Genomic DNA, 25,539 nt, shown 5'->3' with positions numbered 1-25,539 from the left:
CTGCATATCCGGTAGCACTTAAACCCTCTATAATTGGTATATAATAATATATACGTACTTGATACAGTCTTTTGATAGTCTTTTTTTTCACTTTCTATCAAATGTCTTTGCCGCGTCGTGAGCTTGTAGATCTGCTATTTATTTGGAAAATGTTCAATTCTTTGGAAAATGTTCCGCCCCAGGATAATGGATTTTGATTATCGCGATAATATCGTGATAGGGGCGGCATAGCTCAGGGGTAGAGAAACCGTTATTAGAGCACGAAGGGTTCCCGAAGGGTTCCCAGTTCGAATCCAGACTCCCCCTGAGTTAATGTCGAGAGTCCTTGAGCAAGACTCATACCCCACCGATGTATGAATGTGTGTGTGAATGGGTGAATGTAATGCACAATCTATGTAAAGAGCCTTGGATAAAAGCGCTATATAAATGCACCATTTACCATTTATCGTAAATCACGATTTATTTTGTCAGAATAATCGTGATATGATATTTTCATATCGTCCCATCTCTACGTGGAACAGAGCTTGCAGCGAGTGCGTCTGCCTTCAACCAGCAAAGGCCTGGGAAACCAAGGGCTTCCATGTGGTTTACTTTATTGATCTTTCCAGAGGGACTTCCGCACCTTGAAGTTTATTGGGTAAAAAGCAGGTCGACGGACAAGTTGGAACAATGGCACACGACCTGCGCCGAGGCTTAGCCAGGGTTTTCCGGGGATCTGGACGGCAAAGCCTCGCCGTTTTCAACTCTTGTGAGTTTTATGGCTCCGCGCTGGAATGAGAGGTCTGTGTAGATCCTGCTGACTCCAGATCGGGAGAGCAAAGCTTTAAAAGGAACACCTCACCTCCTTTTTCTCCCGCTAAGAACATCTGCTTGTTAAAACACAGATAAGGGAGCGGTGCCGGGGCGAAGGGGACAGAACAACGATAAGCCTTAACGAGAACACGGGAACAACATCGATTCCCATCAGCGGTGCGAGGAAAGTACCAGATGTTTTGCGGTGATCCTCGGGGTCTGCCCGCGTGTGTGTGTGTGTGTGTGTGTGAGAGTTTGAGAGTGTGAGAGTGTGCACGCAGCCTCAAAACCACCGATAGCATCTCCAAGTGATTTGTGGTACTGTGTAGCTGACTGTAGACGGTCAGCTACTGACGCGCCCAATCTCAAGTGATTATCTAGAACAGCGTTTCTCAAACTTTCAAATGTCAAGGTCTCCCCTTAACTCTGACAGTGTACAAATGGAACCAAATGGACCCGTCGGGGTCCATTTGGTTCCATTTGTACACCGTCAGAGTTACAGACTTGTATGGGCCAATTTAGACCCCCATAAAGGAACCCACAGAGTCCCTGGAATCTACTTTGAGAACCACTGATATAGAACAGTGGTTCTCAAAAAAAAATCATGTCAAGGACCCCAATTTGAGATGAAGCAGGGACCCCCACTACACAATGGATAAAGTTGTGATGCATATTAAACCTTTTCATAGATTTCATAAGTGGCTTCATAGACTTTTATTGTGCACAGCACACCGGTCCTTGTGAGGTGCCAGCCAACGGAATAAACTCTAAATGATAAAAGCCTATATAATAGCTGCACGCTTGTTGAGGCCGGTGCAAAATTGTATTAGTTGTCAATGGGTGTCGTGCGGGTATTTATTGTCACACGTACTGTACTGTTCTCCCTCTACCCTGAAGAACGCAGCTTGTCTGTCCAAAACGTCGGTCTTTGTCTCTGTGTTCCAATAGAATTGTGCGGATATACTCTTTTATTGTTTGTTTACAAATCATCATTTCTATTAACATGTCGATTTCTTGACACTGTATACTTATTTTCAGAAATGTACCCTTTTAAACCCTCAATATTTAGTCAACTTCTGTACTTGGTCTGCTCTTTTTCCCTCTGCACCAACTCTCCGAAAATAGCCGATCTCCGAGCTCACAGCGCCTCGCAGCGCCAGCCGCCAGGCGTTCTGAGCTTGTAGATCGGCTATTTTTTGGCAAATGTTCCACCCCAGGATAATGGATTTTGATTATCGTGATAATATCGTAAATCGTGATTTCTTTTGTCTCAATAATCGTGATATGAAATTTTCATATCGTCCCATCCCTAATCTAGAGTGATTTGACCCATTAAAAGAGACTCCAGTTTGGTTCACACGTTTTATTTTTCAAAATAAGTGTAAATGTTACAGTTCATCATCATCTAGGAAACATATTTACAAGGTTTTTTGCAACACTGAAATAAATAAGCTCGTATAGAATAAAGCGGAATAGAAATGGTAAATGGTTTACACAGTAACTAAAATGTACAGCGGCTTTGGCTATCAAGGTTCATTTTTTGCCACAAAAAAAAAAGAAAAACATCTCAAACTATAGTTTAGTATTAATAAATAAAGCTATGTGAAAAAATAAATAAGGTACTCTTCTGTCCTACTATTTTAAACTACCGTTCTTTGCTTTACTTTACACATAGAAGAACACATAACTGCATAAGCTTTTATAGTCACCTCTCACTTCATTTTAAAGCACATGGTCATCATGGTACAGACAGACACATTAATCTACATCAGAGTAGGGCATTCACCAAATATTCGAATATCAAAGTCACTATTCGACGTTGTTCACCAAAGTCGAATATTCGCGTATTTGTATTTTTTATTGTTTTCTCTTTAAAAAAAATATATAGTTTATAAAGCTTGGCTAGATAGGAAGTCATAAGAATGAGTTGTCAATGCCCCTGGTGGATGCATTTGTTAATGCTCTATACCAGGGGTTCTCAAACCTTTTTAGGCCGTGACCCCCAAAATAAACATAATTTGAACTGGGGACCCCCACCCTGACAAGCACTTGGAATTGTAGGTATTACATTTAATGTGACTCGGTTCCACAGATAAATATTGTGAAAATAGCAGATCTACATGGCGTTGTGAGCATGTAGATCAGCTATTTTCACAATGTTCGCCTCTTGCTTACTTAATATTTGACAGTTTGGCCAGTCCTGTCGAATATTTGACTATTCGAATACTTTGAGGTCGAATAATTCGAATACTAAAAATCACTATTCATGAATGCCCTACCTCAGAGTAACTTAAACTTCAAAATAAGTTGGTCTTCCAACCGATTTCCGGCATCACAACATATTGAGACAACAGAACTAAGAAATCTGACCCAAGATGTTTTCCCATGGAAAACCTTTTTTTTTCTTCTATTCCGTAATGTGTTTTCATCTCATCTTCTTTTAACCACTTAAATACTTAGATATCCGCCTGTTTCTGCGAGAATTTACCGTAGCATTATCTGTAGGACACTTCCGGTCGACGAAGCATGTATGGTTTTGAGTGCTTAATGTTGAACAGATCAGTCAGAAGCTGAGACTTTGCTGCAACGGCCGGTTCACTTGAATTGTTCAACATCTCTCTGTGTGCTTACATTATTTTATGCTTAACTATTGAAAAATAGCAGATATACAAGCTCACAGCGCGGCACCGAGTGCCGCACTGCGAGCTTGTAGATCTGCTATTTTTGAAAAATCGTGAACGTTTGTGCAGGTCATTGAATATTTTGACCCGCTTTTGTAAGCATCTTCTAAATCTAAAAAGGTTTTTTTTTTTTTTTTTGGAAAAAAACTATGTTTCTATGTCAGTGGTTCTCAACATTGTTCATGTCAAGGACCCCCAAAATCACATGTATTTGGCCGTGGACCCCCATCTCAAAATACTTAGTTTCCAGGGACCCCCCCTGAAACAAAATTTTAATTACAAATATTTGCTTTAAAAATATACATATTCAAAGATTTGCACACATTTTCACAATTTTTCTAAAATAGCAGATCTACAAGCTTGTATATCTGCTATTTTTCAATAGTTAAAGCATTAAATGATTCTAGGCCTAAATGGGTTTTAATATGCCTATCAAATCTCAGATTAGGGACCTTGATCCCGAGAATCCTACAGTGGGCTTTCTAAAAAAAAAAGAAAAGTGCTATGTCTCTTGAACACGCTCTGACGTTGTAATGTGTACCATTATTTACACTTAATAGCATGCTCCCATTTCACATCATTTACTGGTTGATAAGGTGATAGCTTGAACCACCAGCGACAACAACGGTATGCTTGTAATCTGTTGATCTGAGTGAAGAGTGAATAATATATATATAATATTTTCCTGATATTTCTTGATGTTGGATAAGCATACAAGTTATTAACCACGTCCCAATTTTGGGCATGTCATTGATAAACCCAAATCAAAACGTTTTTTTTTTTTTTTTTTTTTTTCCTAGAACGGCACATCTGGTAAGATCGCAACTTTTGAGTCGACGTCGACGCGAGCCTGTGGAATTGGCTACTTTCGCAATTTGTCATACGACAAATTATATATAATATATATAGGGCTCAAGTGGTTAAATGAAACTAATGATGACACATCAACAAAGAGAACACATTAAGGCTGCGAATGAAATAAAAAAGGCATTCAAAGAATGAAAATGGTTTCTAACCACACAGCCAACATTCTGCGGCAACAGTGACTCCAACATTGGATGGAGTTGATGCCAATAGAAGGCTTGTTATCAAAGAACATTCCTCCACAAAGTCCAGTTAGAACGGGGTCTGGCACTGTCCCTGCCGCCCTCTCTGAAGCCTATGAAACAACATTTCACTGTAGATGAATATCACCCCCACTTCCACATTAAAAAGTCTGGCTGACTGAGTGTGAGATGATGGAAGTCCAGCATGCTGCCATCCGGGGTAGACGCCAAGTTTGGACGAGGATGAGTGATGGCGGACGACGGCTATTAGCTGAGAGTATCGCAGAGTTACAATCCTAGCGCCGTTTCCTTTCCGAGTTGCTGTTGCGGTCTGTTCGGTTTAGGAAGGAACATTTTTCTGAATGGAATGACTTTCGGGGGTCGCGTGAAGGTAAACTGCGCCGCAGCAGTTTCTGGAAGCTTTGTCCTTTCCTGCACTTGACCAGCGGGGGGGAAGGGGTGGAGCGTCGAGACTGTAGAGATGGGACGATACGCGATATTATCGTTTATCGTGATAAAAAAAACACTCACGATAATCGTATCGTGGAGATTTAATTTATCGTGATATCGTCCTCCATCATGCACTAGGATCAATTCACCTTTTTATTTGCCGAGCTGCATATCCGGTACCACTTAAACCCTCCTTTGGTAAAAGGTACTTAAAATATACATACTTGATACAGTCTTTTATTTTACGTTCTATCAAATGTATTTGGAAAAAAATAGCCGATCTACAAGCTCACAATGCGTCGCAAAGCGACGCGTTGTTTCTTTTGTCACAATAATCGTGATATAACATTTTCATATCGTCCCATCCCTATTAGACTGGCGTTAAAAAAAAAAGAGTTTCAGTACGGCCACCATGGCGACATCCATAACAAGAGACATCCAAGAACAACACTACATCTATTACGAATACTGGAAGAAAATATACAAAAAAGAAAGAAAAAGAGGCTAAGATGGAAACCACACATTATAAGGCAGGGGGTTTGGGGTCTGTAACGTCTGCTGGCTCTTCTGAAGATAAATGTTAGTTTGGCTATAATGGCCTTCTGTCCAACTCGATTCACTCAATGACTGGAAAACCAATTCAACTGGCCTTCTTTCCCCCAGCAATTAAAGGAGGATATAGTCAACTTTATCTTGACATTATTTTCATTTTAGCGTCCATTTTTCAAGAAAGAGTTGACTATAGCTGCCTCACTCACCAGTCCAGCAGGCACTATGCAACCGTTTGAGCTGACGACCCCACAAACCCCCAAATTCTAAAGCTTTTTTGTGTTTTTCTCATAATCATTCCTATTGATCAGTTCCAGTTGCCAAGAAGGCGATAATAAGCGACGACACAACGTTCACAGTCAAAAACGCTCGAGTAGAGCCGTCACTCTGTCTGTCTGTCAGAGCAGAGCCGCAAGAAGAGGGCCAAGAGGCCATGTCCTTTCTCTCTCTGTCTGTATGTCTGTCCGTCCGTCACATCCCACCAGCATCTCCACACTGGCCACGATAAAGGTCCAAAAACACAGACTAATATAGACATGTAGTAATAGGAAACGAGGTCACTTGCCGTCCCCCTCTTCTCCCTCATATGTACTGTCACACAGAGACGGTTGGGAACTCGGAGGCTCTGACCCAAAGGTACAGTGCATTGTTTAAATAGATCTCCTTGGATATGTCGACGAGAGATGGAGCAGTAGGTGCTGGAGTTTGCTGGGTGGGTGGGTCCGTTCCACAGGGTTTTTTTTTATTCTTGTTTGTGGGGGAGGAGGGTCCAGGCAGGGGCGTCACACCAAACTCTGGGCCCCAGGTACAAGGATTCACTGCGGGCCTACCCCATGAATGTTCTTCGTAGGGGGAGGAGGGGTTTAAACCCATTTAGACTGGGAACGCATTATTTTGTGCTTTAGCTGTTGAAAAATAGCAGATCTCCAAGCTTATAGATCTGCTATTCTTTTCAAATCGTGAAAATGTTGTGCAAGTCTTTGAATATTTCTATGTTTCTATGTCAGTGGTGCTTAAACCTTTTCATGGGAAGGACCCCCAAAATTATATGTATTTGGCCCACAGACCCCCATCTCAAAATATTTCGTTCCGGGGATCCCACAGAAGCAAAATTTGAGTTACAAACGTTCGCTTAAAAAAATACATATATTCAAAGACTTGCAAACATTTTCACGACTTTTCAAAAAATAGCAGATCTACGAGCTTGTATATCTGCTATTTTTCAATAGCTAAAAGTATAAAATAACTAAGGCCCCTCCTCCACCTTCCTTGGGCCCTACTAACTCAGTCCCCCTTCCCTCCCCCTCCCCACCATCTTGCGACGCTCCTGGCTAGCGCGCCGCCCGGCCGTTGGCCAGGCCCAGCTTGGCTCTGGGGATGGTCATCCTCTCGCCGCAGGGAGGGGAGCTCACGTCTGGGGAAAAGTTAATGATGCCGCAGTCGTTCTTCACGCTCTGGAACTTGTTCTCTTTGGACGGCTCCATGTAGACAACCGAGTTCTTGTTCACGTGCTTCTTCAGGATCACGGTCTGTGAACGGGGGAGAGGAAAAAAGAAAACACGTGTTTTAAGAGACTCAAAGCCCTTTCATAACGGCAGGGGCGTCACAAGGGGTGGGGGGGGGAAAGTGGGACTGAGTTACTAGGGCCCCAAGGGTGGAGGGGGCCTTAATTATTTTATGCTTTAGCTATTGAAAAATAGCAGATATACTATATGTAGATCTGCCATTTTTGAAATATATGTATTTTTTTAAGCAAACATTTGGAACCTAAATGTTGATTCTGGGTGGGTCCCTGTAATTAAATATTTTGAGATGGGGGTCCGTGGCCAATATCAATACATATCCTTTTGGGGGTCCTTCACATGAAAAAGTTTGAGCACCAATGACATAGAAACATAGTTTTTTTTCTTCAAAAAACCTTAGAAGGATTTGATATATTCAGACTTCTCAATTTTTTTTCAAAAATAGCAGATCTACAAGCTCGCAAGGAGCGTTGTGAGCTTGCTATTTTTCAATAGTTAACGCACAATATAATGCGTTCCCAATTCCCAGTCTAAATGGGTTAAACATTCATGGGGGCCCGCAATGAATCCTTGTACCCAGGGCCCAGAATTTGGTGCGACACCCCTGCATAACGGGCCTGCGAGGACAGCCAACAAAGCCTAACGGCTTCGTGTTTAGTTTGCGGTGTTGGCGTAGTTAGGGAGTCGACTTGTTCATAAAAACATGTGACTGCCTAGTTAGGGAGTTGACTGGCCATAAAAAAAAGACGTGACAAAGTACCATTTTCGCGGCCACGTACCGGGTGTCATTTCATGGGGGAATTGTAAAACGATCTTATTTTATGAGACCTCACACAATTTTTGATCCAGTTCGCAGAGCTTCTGAAGATTGGAAGTTTGGAGAAACTGCGCTGCTTACTTAACGACTACTTGAGGACAAACTATTGAGCATTATTCTCACAGTGGCCATTTCCTTAATTCCCACTCGGGGTGGGGAAAACCGCGTTTGAGAAACGGCTAACCATAGGGATCATGGTCAAGTAAAACGTATTCTCATTGTGCGAGCGTGGTTAAAACTCTGCGGCAGGGGTTCCCAAACTTTTTTTGGCTAAGGGCACCCCTAGGCCTATAAATATTATTTTCATCCGAGGCACCCCTACATTATATTCATAATTTAACACCTTATATTTATGCCATATTTTAGCGATTATGTTGAGATAATAGCCATTTTGGTTAGAACTGACTGAAAATAACTTTGTACTTCAAGTTTAAAATTATACTAAATATATTTTTTTAAGTATGTCCAAATGAATTCCAAATATTATCAAATTATCTCGCAACACCCCTGGACTGCCGTCACGGCACCCCAGGGTGCCCCGTCACCCACGCTCTGCGGGACAGGGTGGCAAATTTACAAGCAAAATCTCACCTTTTTGGGGGCGCTGTAGCAGGACATCTGCACCCACTTTTTCTTCTTGTTGATGAGCAGCGCGATGACCAGGAAGATGACGATGGCCAGGAGGAGGCCGGCCAGGATCCACGCCGCCGACTGGTAGATGACCGCCATTTCGGTTTGGCTGGGGTAGTTCTCGCCCAGGCCCGGGGCATCTAGAGCAACAACACAATCATAATAACGCGTCAATAATTACAGTATAGGGATCCCTCCCTCTAAGCAGCTCCACATAAATTAACCCATTTAGGCCTGCTTTAACTATTGAAAAATAGCAGATATACAAGCTCACAGCCGCGCTGCAAGCTTGTAGATCTGCTATTTTTTGAAAAATCGTGAGCCTTTGAAGTCTTTGAATATATATATTTTAAAAGCAAACATTTGTAACTCAAATATTTGCTTCTTATCTGGGGGGTCCCTGGAACAACATGTTTTGAGATGGGGTGTCCGCGGCCAAATACAATGTAATTTTGGGGGTCCTTGACATGAAAAAGTTTGAGAACCACTGATTCAGAAGAAGGATTTAGAAGACGTTTATAGAATCGGGTCAAAAATATTCAAAGACTTGCAAAATGTTCACGATTTTAAAAAAAATAGCGGATCTACTATATTTTAATACTGTAGTTAAATTAAAGTTGTTCAAATCTAAAGTGACACACGATTTGCGTGCCGGCCTAAATGGCTTAAACACCATCCCCCGTCCAATATTTCCATCACATTCCCCCACCCTACATCTGATCAATCTAAATGAAAAGCAGCCCTTTATATCGTTCTCTCTGTGTGTTCCTGGCCGGCGTCCCAGCACCATATATACGTCACGCAGAGAATAATTAAAAAAGCTGGGGGAATCCCCCTCCTACTATAACTGGTATTGTTTAGGGCCAGCCACCACCACATTAATCATCATTATTAAACCCATTTAGGCCTAGAATTATTGAATGCTTTAACCGGTGAAAAATAGCAGATATACAAGCTCACAGCGCGGCACCGAGTGCCGCGCTGCGAGCTTGTAGATCTGCTATTTTTGAAAAAGTCGTGAAAATTTGTGCAAAATCGTTGAATATGTATTTTCAAAGCGAACGTTTGTAACTCAAATTTTGCTTCTGGGTGGTCCTTGGAATTAAATATTTTGAGATGGGGGGTCCGTGGCCAAATACATATAATTTTGGGGGTCCTTCACATGAAAAGGTTTGAGCACCACTGACATAGTAGTCTCTCAAGAACAGACTAACTGAGCTCCAGTTAAGTGAAAAGGACCTTTTCTTTGACGATGGCTGGCCAGATTGCTGACATAGAAACAAAGGTTTTTCAAAAAATCTTCGAAGGATTCAAAAGACACTCATAGAATCGGGTCAAAATTATAATTTTCACGATTTTTCAAAAATAGCAGATCTACAAGCTCGCAGCGCGGCACTCGGTGCCGCGCTGTGAGCTTGTATATCTGCTATTTTTCAATAGTTAAAGCATACAATAATGATACTCAATAATGTGTACCCGTTCTGAGTGGGTTAATTTAGTTTAGCGTGTGTGTCACTGCGACTTCTCGCTCATTTATCAAGCTGTCCACATATTAAGCTCCCCACCAATGTAAACACGGCCCAGGGTTCACGGCGGTTTTGGCAACGGAGCGCCACGAAGAGTGACGCCAAGCAACACGGATTACTGGGTTATTACCAGGCGGCTCAGGGAGGGGCAGCTGTGGAGGAGTTGGAATGAGGAGGGTGTGAGTATCAGTGTTCCCGTTTTGACACCCACTTAAGCATTTTTTTTTTTGTCCCGTCTTGCTCTTTTTGCCACGGTGTGACTAATCGTACTGTTGTAGTTCTCAAACTTTGAAATGTCAAGGTCTCCCCTTAACTCTTGACAGCATACAAATGAAACCAAATGGACCCTTACGGGTCCAATTGGTTTCATTTGTATATGAGGATCGATTTAGACCTCCCAAAAGGAACCCAGAGAGTCCCTGGACCCCACTTTGAGGACCACTGTTTGTAGTACTATATCTCTGCTTTCGGGCGCGAAACCTCCTAACTCCAAAATGTTCATTTTCGGGAAAATGAGCTCAAGTGGAGTTAGGAGGTTTTGACCGAAGGGCTTTTTACTACTTTTCATTGATTCAATATTATTTTAACCAACACTCAGACATAAAGGGTGTTCAATAGCACATATTTGTGAAAAAAGAGAGGGCCAATCGGTTGGAGTTAGCTGGTTTGGCAGACAGTGTGGAGTTAGGAGGTTTTGTCCCAAGCACTTTTTACTACCTTCCATTGGTTCAATATTATTTTAACCAATACTCAGATGTAAAGGGTGTTCAATAGCCCTGATTTATGTCAACCTCAAAAATGGAGTTACAGTAAGAGGTTTTGGCCAGACAGTGACGAATTATATACTATTCATATTTACATTTACTTTTCTTTTTCAATTTCACTTTGATTTTGTCTAGTTCAGTTATGACTAAAGGGCCATGCATTCACACTGAGCACTATAACTGTAAAAGTATCGTTTTTTATTCACAATGGTGAATGATATAGTTTTAGTTATCTTTATGGTTATTGTGCCAAGTGGGAATGGTGCTTAACACATTTGTTGCAATCTAAAAAATCTCTTTGAAGGACCAAGATGCCAAGTCTCCATGGGCTTCCATGTAATTCATAGTGCACAGATCAGGCACGCCCATGCCTAGATCATGCACCACATGTGTGCACGCTGTTCACAGCTTTCAAACAAAGAAATTTGCTTGGAAATCCGTTCAGGCATTCATGACATAGCAGCCATTATGTTTTCTTCAAATGTAAACAAACATGGCTGCCATGTTTGAAAGATGGGGTTGGTATGGGTCAATACTGGAGATGTGGGTAACAGCATGGATTTCTACACAGAGAGGGCTATTCTTTCAGAATAAGATGCTGCAAGTTCAAGTTCAGGAGAGTTTGGACAAGGCCATTCTCTTGAATGCTGCCTTCAGCTATGGCATGGAAAGAGGACATTTGCATGTCTTTCACCATAGTGTAAACTGCATTCATGGTCTGGAGAGGGCACCTTTTACAGACGGATAAAAGGACAGGGGCTCAAGCACCCTTTGATGTCTATGTGTGCACATGCAGGATGATGGTAGTCACCTGTAGCAGCGATGACGGGCGGCACGGTGACCGTGGTGATCCACACCACGCTCTCCACTGTGGTGACGGCAGCACTGGTCTTGGGCGCTTTGGTGGACACCATGATGGGGACCGATGTCGTGGTCATTTCTGCACAACAAAACAAAACAATAACAAAAAACATGAATGCGACATGACAAAAGGCTTGAGTCCTTATGCCGCAAAATCTCTTTTTCATCTGTCAGCTAAGTCAGCGGTTCTCAAATTGTGGGTCGGGACCCCCAGGCACTGTCGGTACAGGTCCTTGCACACAAAAGGAAATGTTTGCACCAAAAAGACTAAATGTTAAACAAAGACTCGCTTCTCTATGTCCTGTTCGCAAATATGTCCTGTTCGCAAATTGCCGTCCGACAAGTGACCACCACGACAGAGCGCGTTGCTCCTGTTTTTTTTTTTTTTTTTCTTTTTTTAGAAAAACTCATTGATGGTGTGATCGGTGTGCAAGGACGTTTAGGGCAATGGTTCTCAAAGTGTATTCCAAGGACTCTGTGGGTTCCTTTATGTGGTTCTAAATTGACCCATACAAGTCTGTAACTCTGACAGTGTACAAATGGACCCTAACGGGTCCATTTGGTTCCATTTGTATGCTGTCAAAGTTAAGGGGAAACTGTGAAATGTAAAAGTTTGAGAAACACTGCTTTAGGGTCTGTGAGCACTGAGCAGGAGAGATCTGCTTTCTTTCTTCGTCAACACGGTACGCAGCGGAGGATTTTATCGCTGACGTCCGTCCGTCACGTCCACAGAATGAGCAAAATGCTCCTTTAACACAGTGGTCACAGTGTGACCTTTTCAGGCCACAACCCCTAAAATATTTGAACTGGGGACCCCCCCACCCTGACGAGCACTAAAAGTTGATGCATTACATTTTGTATAACACGGTTCTATTGTGAAAATAGCAGATCTACACAGATCTACACATTTAGATACAATAAACCCATTCCCAAGATGCACCACAATGATCGGCTATTTTAACAATTTCTGCCTCTAATATTTGACAATTTGACCAATGTTTAATTTGTCATTTTAGAGTTATTAAAGTCCTTAAATTGTCACTTTAGAAATGTGCAGATACCCTCTAAACTTCATGTTGGTTTGTTTTCTGTTGAGTGAGAAAACAATGTTGCACATTAAGCCAAACATCTGGGGACCCTCCAAAATAATTTGGGGACCCCTCCCTGGCGGTCCCGATCCACAACTTGCTTTAACCCACGTACCTCTTTGTAAAAGGCATTACGTAAAAAAAAAAGGAAAAAGAAGCTGTTTTCCACTGAACAAAACAAAAGACCCCGGCGCGACAAACCGCTACAAATCAGGGGTGAACAATGGCGGCCTATGATGCCCAAGGTTTTCCTCTAAAGGAAAAGCTGACATGGGAGCTTTGCCTTCCTGTGCCTGCCGCCCGCCGTACACAGAGAGAGAGAGAGCGAGCAAGCGTGCGGCGCGGGGGCCGGTTCAGCCAGAGACAGGAAACACGTGTGAATGTGCGGATGCTCGAGGAATGTTTTCACTCCGTGTGGACTGCGTGTGTATATGTATGTGTATGTGTCACATGGAATGTTGCACTGAATGACAGTGTCTGCCCATGTAGCGCCAGTGTGGCTGGCCCTGATGAGGCCCCCCCCCCAAACACACACACACACACACACTTACAGTTACAGTAGTTATTCAGATCAACAACCCTAGAATATCCTCAGCCCCCCCCCCCCCCCCCTTTTTTCATTTTTTTTTTTCAAAGTGCGACGTTCAAAATGAGTATTTTCCCCTCAACAGACTGTGCCTTGTTCAAGTAGAGAAGCGTCTTTTGAAGCAGTGTTTCTCAACCACTGTGCCTGGGGACCTTTGGTGTGCCCGTGAGAAGGGTCAAGTGTGCTCCTTGAAACTGCTTGAAAGCCAGTTGTTGTATTTATCATTTTAAAAATGATTTAAACTAGTGAAAACAGCGAACTAGTGAACTAGTGAAACTAGCGAACTAGTGAAAACAGCCGATCGACAAGCACACAACCACAACGCCTCGCGGTTGTGTGCGCGGTTGTGTGCTGATCTACATGCTCACAACGCCTCGTGTTGCGAGGCGTTGTGAGCATGTAGATCAGCTATTTTCACAATGTCTGCCTCTAATATTTGACAATTTGGCCAATGTTTAATTAGTCATTTTAGAGGTTTTAAAAATCCTTAAATTGTCAATTTAGAAATGTGCATCTACCCACTATAGTCTATACACTTAAACGTTATGTTGGTTTGTTTATAGTTGAGTGAGAAAACATTAATCATCTGGGGACCCCCCCAAAATAATTTGACCCTAACCCTAACCCGACCCATAGGTTGAGAACCACTGAGGTAGACCACCTCCAAGCACTGCAGATGTGCTAGTTACAGTACAGTCAGTATATTGCACTATAACATAACACTTCTACACAGATTGGTTAAAATACATTGTATTCACTAAAATAGATGCCGGATTGAAGCTTTAATGTATAATAAATAAATACAGAGGTTTGGCACAGTGTTCATCGTTGGTCATATTAGCATAATATGCAGCTGTTATATAAAACCACACAGCTACAGTTTGTAATGCATATGCATCTCTTAAATAAGTACAAATACACAGAGCTAAGGGGAATGTGACAATGCATGCCTTGTGGGGCAATTCTTTGGCAACGGTTATTTCCAGTAAAGGCGGCTTTGCTTTAGCCCTTTACCAAAACACACTCACCCAGACTGAATTCACTTACCAAAACACACACACACACACACACACACACACACACACACACACACACACACAGTGTTGTAAAGTAACTTTGAAGTAACTGCATACATTTACTCAAGTACTGTACCTAAGTACAATTTTGAGGAATATTTACTTTACTGGAGTATTTCTAATTTTCGGTAATTTGTACTTCTACCAGGGTTCCCACACATTTTTACCAATTAATTTCCAAAACTTTTAAATATTTAACCCAATTTCCAGGACTATATAACAATAATTCAGCTCAAAGACAGGTAGTGTATGCCAGTGGTTCTTAACCTTTTCAGACCGTGACCCCCGAAATAATCATATTTTAACTGGGGACCCGGCACCCTGACGAGTACTAAGAGTTGAGGAATTTTGTATAACACGGTTCTATTGTGAAAATAGCAGATGTACATGCTCACAACGCCTCGCTGTGTGCTTGTAGATCGGACGTTTTCACTAGTTTAAATCATTTTTAAAATGATAAATACAAAACAAGCGTTTTGGACATACAAGGTTTCCACCCGACAACGACAACGATATAACTCATGTACAATTATTGGCCCCCTGGCTTGTCACTTGTCATGATCTGAAATGGCAAATCCTTTGAGTAGCAGCAGCGCTATAGAGAGAGATCTCTCCAACTATTTTTCCCGGGCTGAATCAGGGGCCCAGCATGTCCCTGTGCTATTAGTCTCGCGTGGCCAGACTGTTGCCTCCGCGTTTTGGTCAAATGCTCCCGGCATACAGTCTGGCAAACCGGGGAAGAAATGATGAGTGCGAGATGAAGCGGAAGTGAAGCCCCCTCGTCACTTCCGTTTCAGTCTCACATCGCACACATTTATCATTATATAAATAAAAATCATATAAGCATGTTTAGCTTGCTGCTTAGCAGAAATGACATTTTAAAATATATTTTCTTGAACGGTAATGCCCGTTTCCATTACTCGCCGTTAGGGAGCTGCTGTTCCAGACTCTATACAGCATTCAGAGATTGTGGAATAGTTGTCTGGCTACGCAAGACTACTGTGCTATACCTTAGATTTTGCTGAACTGACGCCACTGCACACACACACACACACACACACACACACACACACACACACACACACACACACACACACACTTACCAAGACAGTGTGGACAGCACTGGCCCTTGCGCAGGACGGGCACCCTGCAGTGTGCGGCGGGGCAGCGCTGCGAGAAGCACTGGATGGTGCCGTTGTTGCAGGTGCAGCTGGTGCAGGCGTTGGCCTTCCACGAGTCTCCGGCCAGCAGCACGTCCCCGTCGCCGCTGATGCAGTACTCCTGCTGGCCACCGGGCCTCACCGGCAGCAAGGGGTTCAGCTCCTCCTCTGGAGAGCAGAACAAAGACACGTGCAATATACGATTAACACCAGTGTAAAGTAGAGTTCTCAATGGGCCTGAAAATGAAGGCCCGTCCTACTAGTAAGAATACATTTTAGGCCCTACCCTACCCTAAATGTCGCGTCGGGTTCGGGTATGGTTGGGTTTGGGACGAATTTGAGAGCTCTATCATAGAGTAAAAGTAATAAAATAATAAAAATATATATATTTTCTTTTTTCATTGAGCCTGAGACCCTACCCGGCCCGACTAATTAGCATACATTTTAGGCCCTACCCTACCCTAAATGTCGGGTCGGGTTCGGGTATGGTCGTGTTTGGGAAGAATTTGAGAGCTCTAGTGTAAAGCAGTGGTTCTCAAATCTTTTCATGTCAATGACCCCCAAATTATGCCGTTTTGGAGCGGCATATGCCGCTTTGGAAATGGCATATGCCAAATGCCACTTTTGGAGCTTGCCCTCCCTCTCCATTTGAACAGAACCTTTTTTATTTTGCTCTGTGGCCTCATTTAGTACTGCTATAAATTGTGCATATTTCTGATCCTCCAGAATTTGGGTAATCCAAGGCCTGTCCACTTCCTCGTTGACAGTGGAATTAAGTAATGGGCAGCGTTTGTTGTGCGTTCCAGCAGACTGCCTCATTGACTAATGCTGCATTTTGTGAGTCTCTGATTGGCGTTAGGTGTGTGGTCGTGATGTCACACCTGCCCTGCATCAAAGCTGTTTTTTAAGTGAATTTAAGTCTGAATGAAAACCAGATTTTCGTTGTAAAACCATATCATGTCAATGCGTTGGTTGATGTGCAGAGAGCAAGAAACGACCAGGATCTTCATGGGGTAAAGCTTCAAAAAGACCAAAACACAAAACTAAACCGTATAGTGTAAGTGGTTAATTACATCAAAATCGCTTTCAAGAAAGAAAATTAAGTTAAACGTGCGGTGGCAGCCCAGACACCCTTCATCCCCGTCTGCTCGGGCCATGTTTATGCTTTCCCTTTTTTTTACGTCTAAGAGGAATAAACATGGCTCCCACTCGTCCTCCCGTGGTGAAACATCTTAATCCGCGACGGCCATTGGGCCTTCGGGGTCTGTGTTCTCCCAGATAAGACGGTTTACTGTTACGTTAAACACAAACAGAAGGCCTGGTGGTGGCTGGAAAAGTTCTGATGTTCTGTGGGCTTCAGGCTCGGGCTCCTTATCGCTCTGTCTCATCATCAGACCCCCCCAGGGGGCCTAAAGATCAGTGCCCTTCCCGTGACCAAGCCTTGGTGTGCACGCACACATACACACACACACACACTGTGCTGCACACAACTGTACGCATACATCATAGGGCCTGTCACTGAGATGTGTGTTATTCCCACATTCCAGGCGACCGAGCCCAGGCATATATCAAAGGCTGACCTCTGACAATCTGCGAGTGTGCGTGCGTGCACGTGTGTGTGTGTGTGTGTGTGTGTGTGTGTGTGTGTGTGTGTGTGTGTGTGTGTGTGTGTGTGTGTGTGTGTGTGTGTGTGTGTGTGTGTGTGTGTGTGTGTGTGTGTGTGTGTGTGTGTGTGTGTGTGTGTGTGTGTGTGTGTGTGTGTGTGATGGAGGGGAGGGGAAGGGGGGCACTGCAATGATAAGGCAGACTGACATTCCCAAGGAGCGGCTCTTAGGAGCAGTCATGCATTTCTGATTTGTGGGGCTCATGCTTGGGAGTTTTCCTTTTCTTTTCTTTCTTTTTTTCTTTTTTTTTGCACTTTGTCACTGTCGGGCAGAAACCTTGTATCTCCAAGTTTACAACTAAATGTTTTTTTGTTTTATTTGTTTAATTAAAGGAGCTATAGTCAACTTTTTCTAAAACGGACGCTAAAATAAAAATAATGTTTCGAAAATATTTTATAAAAAAGATTAAGCTTCATATATGTGTTTCTATTCAAAGATGACCACAAAAAGTGTAAAATAATGATAAAATAATCATTTTGGCCGTTGTCAGACCGACTTTGTTTATATCCCTTATCAATCCTAGAAGAGGGATATAAACAAAGTCGGTCTGACAACGGCCAAAATGATTATTTTATCATTATTTTACGCTTTTTGTGGTAATTTTTGAATAGAAACACATTTATGAAGCGTAATCTTTTTTTAATAAAAAATGTTAGCGTCCGTTTTTCAAGAAGTTGACTATAGCTCCTTTAAAGCCCTACTTCATCATACAAGAGTGTCGCACACAAGTAGTGAAAATAGCAGATCTAAATAAGATGCGTGGCTTTGTGTGCTTGTAGATCGGCTATTCTCAGTATTTGAAATCAAAGATGAATACAAAGCGAACAGGTTTTGGACATACAGGGTTTCCACCCTACAACCACGACTTGCAAGTGCATTTCAGGGCACTTGTGAATCAGAAACCCGAGCGGGCGTGTTTCTTCAGGCCGCAGGTTTACGTGCAAGCGCATTCCTGTGACAACAAGACTGGCTCAGATGGAACCGGCTGAACCTTTTGGGAGTTCCGCTGTCCTCGCCATCCCAGCAATCAGCGTCCCCCCAACTAGGGATGGGAACGCTTATCGTTATTATCGTTTATCGTGATAAACACTCACAGTAATCGTATCGTGGAGATTTAAATGTATCGTGAAATTATCCTCAGTCACACACTGGGATCAATTCAGCTTTTATTTGCAGAGCTGCATATCCTGTACCATTTAAACCCTCTATTGGTAAAACGGACCTGGAAATAACGTACTTGATACAGTCTTTTTTTCACTCTTGACCAAGTCTCTTCGCCAAAAAATACATCTACAAATGTTCCGCCTCAGGATAATGGATGTTGGGGATATTTTGATTATTGCGATATCGTAAATCGCATGTTTTTCCCGGTCACAATAATCGTGACATCGCATCCTAGCCCCAACCTTTTCGGGATCACCACTTCTCGAATATCTCCAAAAGCGCCAGCGGGCCACCCGTCACTCGCCAGTGGTTACATGTCTCCATTCCGACATGTTTCCTTTCCGACATGTCTCCATTCCGACACTAACCCTATCCCTATACCTAACCTCTATGGAAGTGTCTATGGAGAGCAGTCACCCTCGCGGTTCACTCGCACAGACACACACACGCTGCGCGCTCGCACACAGACATACATGCGATGTTTGTTGCCATTGTGTGTGCTAATGGTAGCAATGTTGTGCACACGGATGAGGCCACAAGTAGGCGGATCTGCTGATCTGCTAGTGATTGGTTTAGGGGAAGTCAAAGTCCCTCCCCCTGTAAATCGTTCAGACAGGGCACAATGTCAGAGTCAAGCTTCAGCTGAGTCTGAAATCAGGCTAGCCTGGAGGAGGATCCCTGGAAGTGTTGTGAACCCAGCCGGTCTGGGCCGGTTGCTTTATGAGTCCATGTGCCAGACATAAAAGTCCAGCTCAGTGTGTAACACAGAGAGACGCTGCGAAACCACATGCTGATAAACGGGATCCAAGGCAGGGTTATAATATATTTGTATACACCTCACTGCGATGGCCATGCAGCCCTGCCCAGCCCCTGGCTGATCTAGGTGCCATGGCATTGGTCCGAAGGTTCGTTAGTTCGAATTTGTTAAGAATACTATGCCTAACTCTAACCCTAACCCTAACAATAACCTCAGTAACCCTAACTAAATGAACCTTCAGACAAATGAACCTTCGGACTTATGGGCAGTCCCCATGGTTCTATGGGTTTGTCTGTGTTGTCAGTCGTACTAATGGTTTGTCTGTGGTTCTATGGGTTTGTCTGTGGTACTATGGGTTTGTCTGTGGTTCTATGGGTCTGCCTGTGGTTCTATGGGTTTGTCGCTCTGACATCATGCTCTGATGTCACTGTGATGCCAGGGGAACCACTCTTAACAGAATGGGTTTGCCGCTCTGACATCACCCTCTGGCTTGATGTCCCTTTTATGCCCATATATGGAGATCGCTGATGTCATCACGAGTCACACTTGCAAACAAATTATGTCCTTGTCTGTTTTAAGCCCATATATGGAGATCCCTGTACCGATGTCATCAATATTAAGTGCATATTTGGTAATGCCCATACAAGGGCATGTTCTGACATCACATAGTTGACTATCATGCAGGGGTCTCCATATATGGGTAACTGGTCAGATATACATCACTGGCCAGATGGCCAAGAATTGGCGCGACCTCGCGTGTCGCCCTGAGGTGTCTTACTAGTAGTTTAACTCCTACTTCTTAACCGTGCCGTATTAACTCATCTAGTGCCATTCCCGAGATATCTCGCGAAATGTACTCGAGTATCTGTAGTGCCATTCACGAGATATCTCGGGAAAAGTAATATATTACTGTAACAGCGAGTACATTACCGAGAAGAATGGCCGGCGTTCCGGAGACGAAATCCGTCGCTGATTTCGCATCATCACGGCTCCACGAGCACAAAATAGTCCCATCCATAACATTGAGGTGGACGGGGGATCTCATCTTTAATGTCCATTATCTCAAAACTACACTTTAGAAGCTAGGATGGAGGCAGATGCTCGCTTATGTTACACAGTTATAAAAGCTCCCGGTCGGCCATTACACAACTCCACGTGGACACGGATCGGTTCCGGCGCACGACCCGATGACGTCAGACCGGAAGTGATTGCGCTGTGGACTTCTGGCCTTCAAAATAAGATAACGGCGGTGATGCCAGCCTGAATCGTGGACTTTATAATCCGTTAATTTCAGGGGCACTAAATGAGTTAAGACGCTCTGAAGTTTCAGGGGTATATTCTATGAACCAAAGCGGAGGTTTCAGTTTACCTGGGCAGACGTGACAACAGGTGTCCTTGTTCCTGATGGGCGCCTGGCAGAGGGCAGGGGGGCACACCTCGGTGTCACACAGCACGCGTCCTCTCCTGCAGGTGCATCGCGTGCACTCGTCCAGGTTCCACGTCTCCCCCTCCACGTAGAGTTCCCCCCCGGGCGCCCGACACACCACCAGGTCCATGCCCTCTGGCTGACCGCTGCCCGACTCATCTGCAACATGACAACACAACACCATTAGAATACTGAAAATAACAATAAATAATAGCACCTCAAAGTACGGATGGGACGATAAGTGATATTATCGTTTATTGTGATAAACACTCACGATAATCGTATCGTGGAGATTTAAGTTGTCGTGATATCGTCCTCCGTCATGCACTGGGATCAGTTTACAGTTTAGGCATTTAGCAGACGCTTTTAATCCAAAGCGACTTACAATAAGCAGTTAATACATCAGTATAATAAGCAAGATATCAGAACATCAACAGTATAACAAATGCATAAACAATAATATAGGTAGACCATGCACCTAATCAGTAAAAAAAAAGAAAAAAAAAAACGTTTCTAAAACCTAAAAAATGCTAACTAGCTTCATGTATGGTCAATTCATGTTACAGTAGTGCTATGGGTTTAAGTGGAGTCTGAAGAGGTGAGTCTTCAGTCCACGGCGGAAGCTAGGGAGTGAGTCTGTATAGTTCTAAGTGCAACAGAGAGTTTATTCCACAGTTTGGGAGCCAGGAGGGCAAATTGTCTAGGACGAGTGGATTTTTGTCCTGGGGTTTTTGGCAAGGGTTCTGTCAGCATCCCAGTGGGATCAATTCACCTTTTATTTGCCGAGCTGCATATCCGGTACTACTTAAACCCTCTATAATTGGTAAAAGGTACTTATAATATTATACGTACTTGATAGTCTTTTTTTCACTCCCTTTCAAATGTCTTTGCCAAAGAGTAGCCAATCTGCTATTTTTTTGGCAATGTTTCCCCAGGATAATGGATTTTGATTATCGCGATAATATCGTAAATCACGATTTCTTTTGTCACAATCATCGTGATATGACATTTTCATATCGTCCCATTCCTACTCTCAAGTCACCCTTATCATGCAGATTGGCTTTAAAAAAAAAAAGAAATATATTTACAACCTTTTGCTACATCTAGAGGTTGGGCCGCTAGGCAAATTGGACAATGACATGCCCAAAATAGTGAAGCCAGGGTTAATGTGGTATAATAAAAGGTTTCCATAAGAAATACAAAACACACACACAAAAAAAAGCATATTAAAGTTAAGCAGTGTGTTAGGCTATATCAAAATTCCTATCGTGGTCATGAGCTTTCGACCCCAACCGATACTAACAGACACCGCAAAGTTGTGCAAGAGTGGCGCACAGACAAACAGCCGTGGACAGGAGGATGTTGTTGCTGTGAACAGTAAAAAGGCAGAGGTTACTGGAACACGGATGCGTGACAAGCCTCCATGCACTAACGCAGGCCAACAGGAGCTTAGCCAATTCAGACCGGCTACGCAAATCTGGGTCACTTTAGATTTTAACCACTCCATGTTATGCTTTATCTATTGAAAAATAGCAGATATACAAGCTCACAGCGCGGCTGCGAGCTTGTAGATCTGCTATTTTTGAAAAATCGATGAAATGCGTGCAAGTTTTTTGATGTATTTGACCCGATTCTATAAATCCTTCTCATAAATAGTTCTCAAACCTTTTCATGTCAAGGACCCCCAAAATTACATGTATTTGGCCACGTTCCAGGGACCACCCAGAAGCAAATATTTGAGTTACAAATGTTTGCTTTTTAAAAAACTATATTCAAAGACTTTCAAAACTATTTTTCAAAAATAGCAGATCTACAAGCTCGCAGCGCGGCACTCGGTGCCGCGCTGTGAGCTTGTATATCTGCTATTTTTCAAAAGTTACAGCATTAAATAATTCTCGTCCCAAAAAGCTTAGAGGGGTGTTGGACCACGGCGTCGGGTTGGGACACCGCCGCCGCAGAAAAACACGTCTCTGTTGCTTCTACCAAACAGCAGAGCAGTGGACAAACATCTGTAAATAATTACCCTGTTGTCCCCCGACTATACAAACTGTAGTGTAGCTTCTGAAACTGTGTAGACATTCTTTCACTGCTAAATATTTGAACGGACAAACTGAGTCACTCCTCCGTAAATACTCTGCTGCGCCGAGTCGGGACTAGGGGTGTGGACGAAAAAGGTGTGGGAGTGTGGCTCGGTGCACGTTAACCGCTTTCGCAGAAACAGACCCAGAGTGTGTGTGTGTGTGTGTGTGTGTGTGTTTGTGGAACCGACGTAGCCACGGAGTGTGTAAGATGCTAAAGGTTGTTGGGTGGATGTGCTCCCGTTATAGCTGCAGTCCGTATAAGGGTCATGACACACCTGGGATTTGAATAGTAGTCTTCAAGAGACAAGAAGTTGAGCCACACACACCGGCAGCCGAAAGTACAAATACTTGCACGGTGGCGCTGTCGGTTCAGGTGTACAGTAGGTCACTAACCTGTCAACCAGTAGCTGTCCTACCAGAAGCCTATGAGTTGGTGTCCTACCCAACAACAGGGTCGAGTTGCATTAACATGCTCTGCCGTACAAAGTGGTTAAGACTACCTTTTATTCATTAAAGAGGTGGTGCCATAGTTTTTTTTGTACTTTTCTTTCTGTTTTGTATGTGTCTATGGAGTTAAGATTACTCTAATAGGTCACCACCCACCTGACAACCAGGCATACTTAATGAACTGGTGGGTGTGGCCAGATAACAACACAAATGTAACTCTTTCTGTACACTTTTTTTTTTTTTTTAATCTTCCTCCTAGTATAGTCATAATACCCTGATCGTCATGTTTTAAGGGAGAAAAAAAATCATGGCACTGCATCTTTAAAGACGTACCTTCACAGGTGGGGCAGCACTGGTCTGGCCTGACGACGGGGTGGGAGCAGCTGGGTGCCGGGCAGGATATGAGCACGCACATCTCGCGCCCGGCGTGGCAGTAGCAGTCGCGGCAGCCGTCGTGCCAGCTCTCTCCCTCCTCGTAGCGGTGCCCGTTGGAGGTGAGGCAGTGGCTGGGCGCGGGAGCAGCGGGCACCGTGGTGCTCGGGACATGACCGCCGTCTGGAGACATGAGGTGGTGTAGTCGTTAATATATGCAGGCAGGGACGTGCAGGGAATGTTAGAGAGGCAGGGGCTGAAATCTCAGAAAAGTCACTTTGTGACTTTTTGGGGAATATATGAATTACGATTCTGTCCCTCTTTAGGCCGGTAAATCTAAGCTATCTAAGAAATTGCAAAAGTAATCATTCAGGGTCTTTTATGATCCTTAGGGTCATCCACAAATCATGTTAAAAATCTTCCAAAATATTCTTAGTGGATCAAGGTAAATTCAGGGGGTTCAAGTTTGGGTTCCTTCACTTACTATACAGGAAAAAAGACCCCTGAAAAAAATCTTCTTTAAGTAGCATGTGAGGGGTCTAGGGGTTTTCATGATTCTGAATCCATTGCAAGCATTTGTTTTGCACAAAGAACATTCCTCGGGCCAAAAACGGATCCCAAACACTATGGCGTAGTGATGGTTTAGTGATGAGTCATCACTTTTCACACATGTGGGGTCCGTTTTTGGCCCGAGGAATGTTTTTGGTGCAAAACAAAATGCTTGCAATGGATTCAGAATCATGAAAACCCCCTAGTTAGACCCCTCACATGCTTCTTATCTAAAAGATTTTCTTTTAGATAATGTTTTTCCTGCATGGTAACTTGAACCCCCTGGATTACCTTGATCCACTAATATTTTGGACAATTTTTAACGTGTGTTTTGGATGACCCTAAGGATCATAAAAAACCTTGAACCATTACCATTGCAATTTCTTTTGGATCAAACCTCAGATTGACTGGACTATCTTGGGACATAACTTGGTGCTGAAGAGAAGCGGATTGGACTCATGCATGGAAAGCAGCATGAGATCAGTCTGTTGCTCTCTCCAGGTTGATTACAGTAGACAATTGACACTGGGTGAAAAAATGGGTTACAAAAATAGTGGGATAAAATAAAAGTAAGACAGTGTGATATTACATGAGACAGAGTTGACAAGGCCCTCAACAACCAGGCACCTTTCTGAACTCCTCCAACGCCAAGCCCCCTTGGGCAACGCCAACCTCCTCGACATACCATATTTCATTATATTACACCGGTATACCATATTAAATAAATACCATTTTCTTTTTGCGGTTTTCAAATGTATTTTGACACAGAATGAAATGCTGTAACACTAGGAGCCTGGATGGCTTGGTTCCAGGCTTAAAATAATCTATATTAATATTCATGGAAATCTGTAAAGGAACATGAATGGGCTTTTTATCTGTGGAACCACAAAATGGACGCCACAGCTATGCCGGGTCGTTTTAAGCCGTAGTTTATACTTAAAAAAAATGTCTAGAAATAGGGTTAAAATAGTGTTTGTGTTGAAACTTTCTGAAATTATCGCTGCAATATCAATATCGAGGTACTGTATTTGATTTCCCCCCGCCATACTGGGGACTTCAGTGTGCAAATAAGAAGTTAATTAATAAAACAAGGCAGTCCATGAACCCTAGCCTGAACGTTACACGTGGAAAGTTCATTTAGAACAGCTATTTACGATTTAAAGTTGTTGTCTTGGGTCCAATTTCATCATTACAGCTTTTAAACCCCAGTTTAAAAAGAGGTAATGGTTCTGTGTAGGGGAACATTCACCAGACAGGAATATCTGATGCAGTGACTTTATGCCCCAATAATGAATTTACGGCCCGGCTACAAATACATTCAGTTTAATCATTTCCCTCTGATTTCGGTCACCTGACCCCAGGCACCCTATAAGGATCCTGTGTTTTGGTGGAGGGATGCATTGACTTTAAAGGGCTCTTGCTGCCAATAAGCGGGCCTCAGCATGTGTTAAAGAAAGCGGCCTGCTTCTTTAAAGCCTGCAGGGATATACAGCAGTGTGTGGAACAAAAGCCACGGCGTTGCCAGTGAAC

At 43.2% G+C, this 25,539-nt stretch overlaps 1 protein-coding gene across 1 annotated transcript in view; it reads right to left on the bottom strand.

Annotated features, from left to right (window-relative positions):
* Nucleotides 1-6,849: 6,849 nt before the first annotated feature.
* LOC308305970 (cysteine-rich motor neuron 1 protein) overlaps nucleotides 6,850-25,539 on the bottom strand; it is a gene marked incomplete at its 3' end in the record, with an annotated part of 95,408 nt that continues 76,718 nt past the window's right edge. Inside the window, exons 10-15 of the mRNA XM_080750869.1 lie at nucleotides 23,422-23,643; nucleotides 20,504-20,719; nucleotides 15,493-15,717; nucleotides 11,590-11,718; nucleotides 8,450-8,628; nucleotides 6,850-7,047 (exon numbers count right to left, since the gene is read on the bottom strand). Coding sequence (XP_080606995.1) covers nucleotides 6,850-7,047; nucleotides 8,450-8,628; nucleotides 11,590-11,718; nucleotides 15,493-15,717; nucleotides 20,504-20,719; nucleotides 23,422-23,643 — 1,169 coding nt within the window. The remainder of the gene's footprint in view (nucleotides 7,048-8,449; nucleotides 8,629-11,589; nucleotides 11,719-15,492; nucleotides 15,718-20,503; nucleotides 20,720-23,421; nucleotides 23,644-25,539) is intronic.

This window comes from Nannobrachium achirus, assembly GCF_963921795.1.
Source record: "Nannobrachium achirus genome assembly, chromosome: 20".
NCBI classification, from domain to species: domain Eukaryota; kingdom Metazoa; phylum Chordata; class Actinopteri; order Myctophiformes; family Myctophidae; genus Nannobrachium; species Nannobrachium achirus.
Note: the sequence above shows the minus strand (reverse complement) of the source record. Positions and strands in the feature narration are given on the sequence as shown.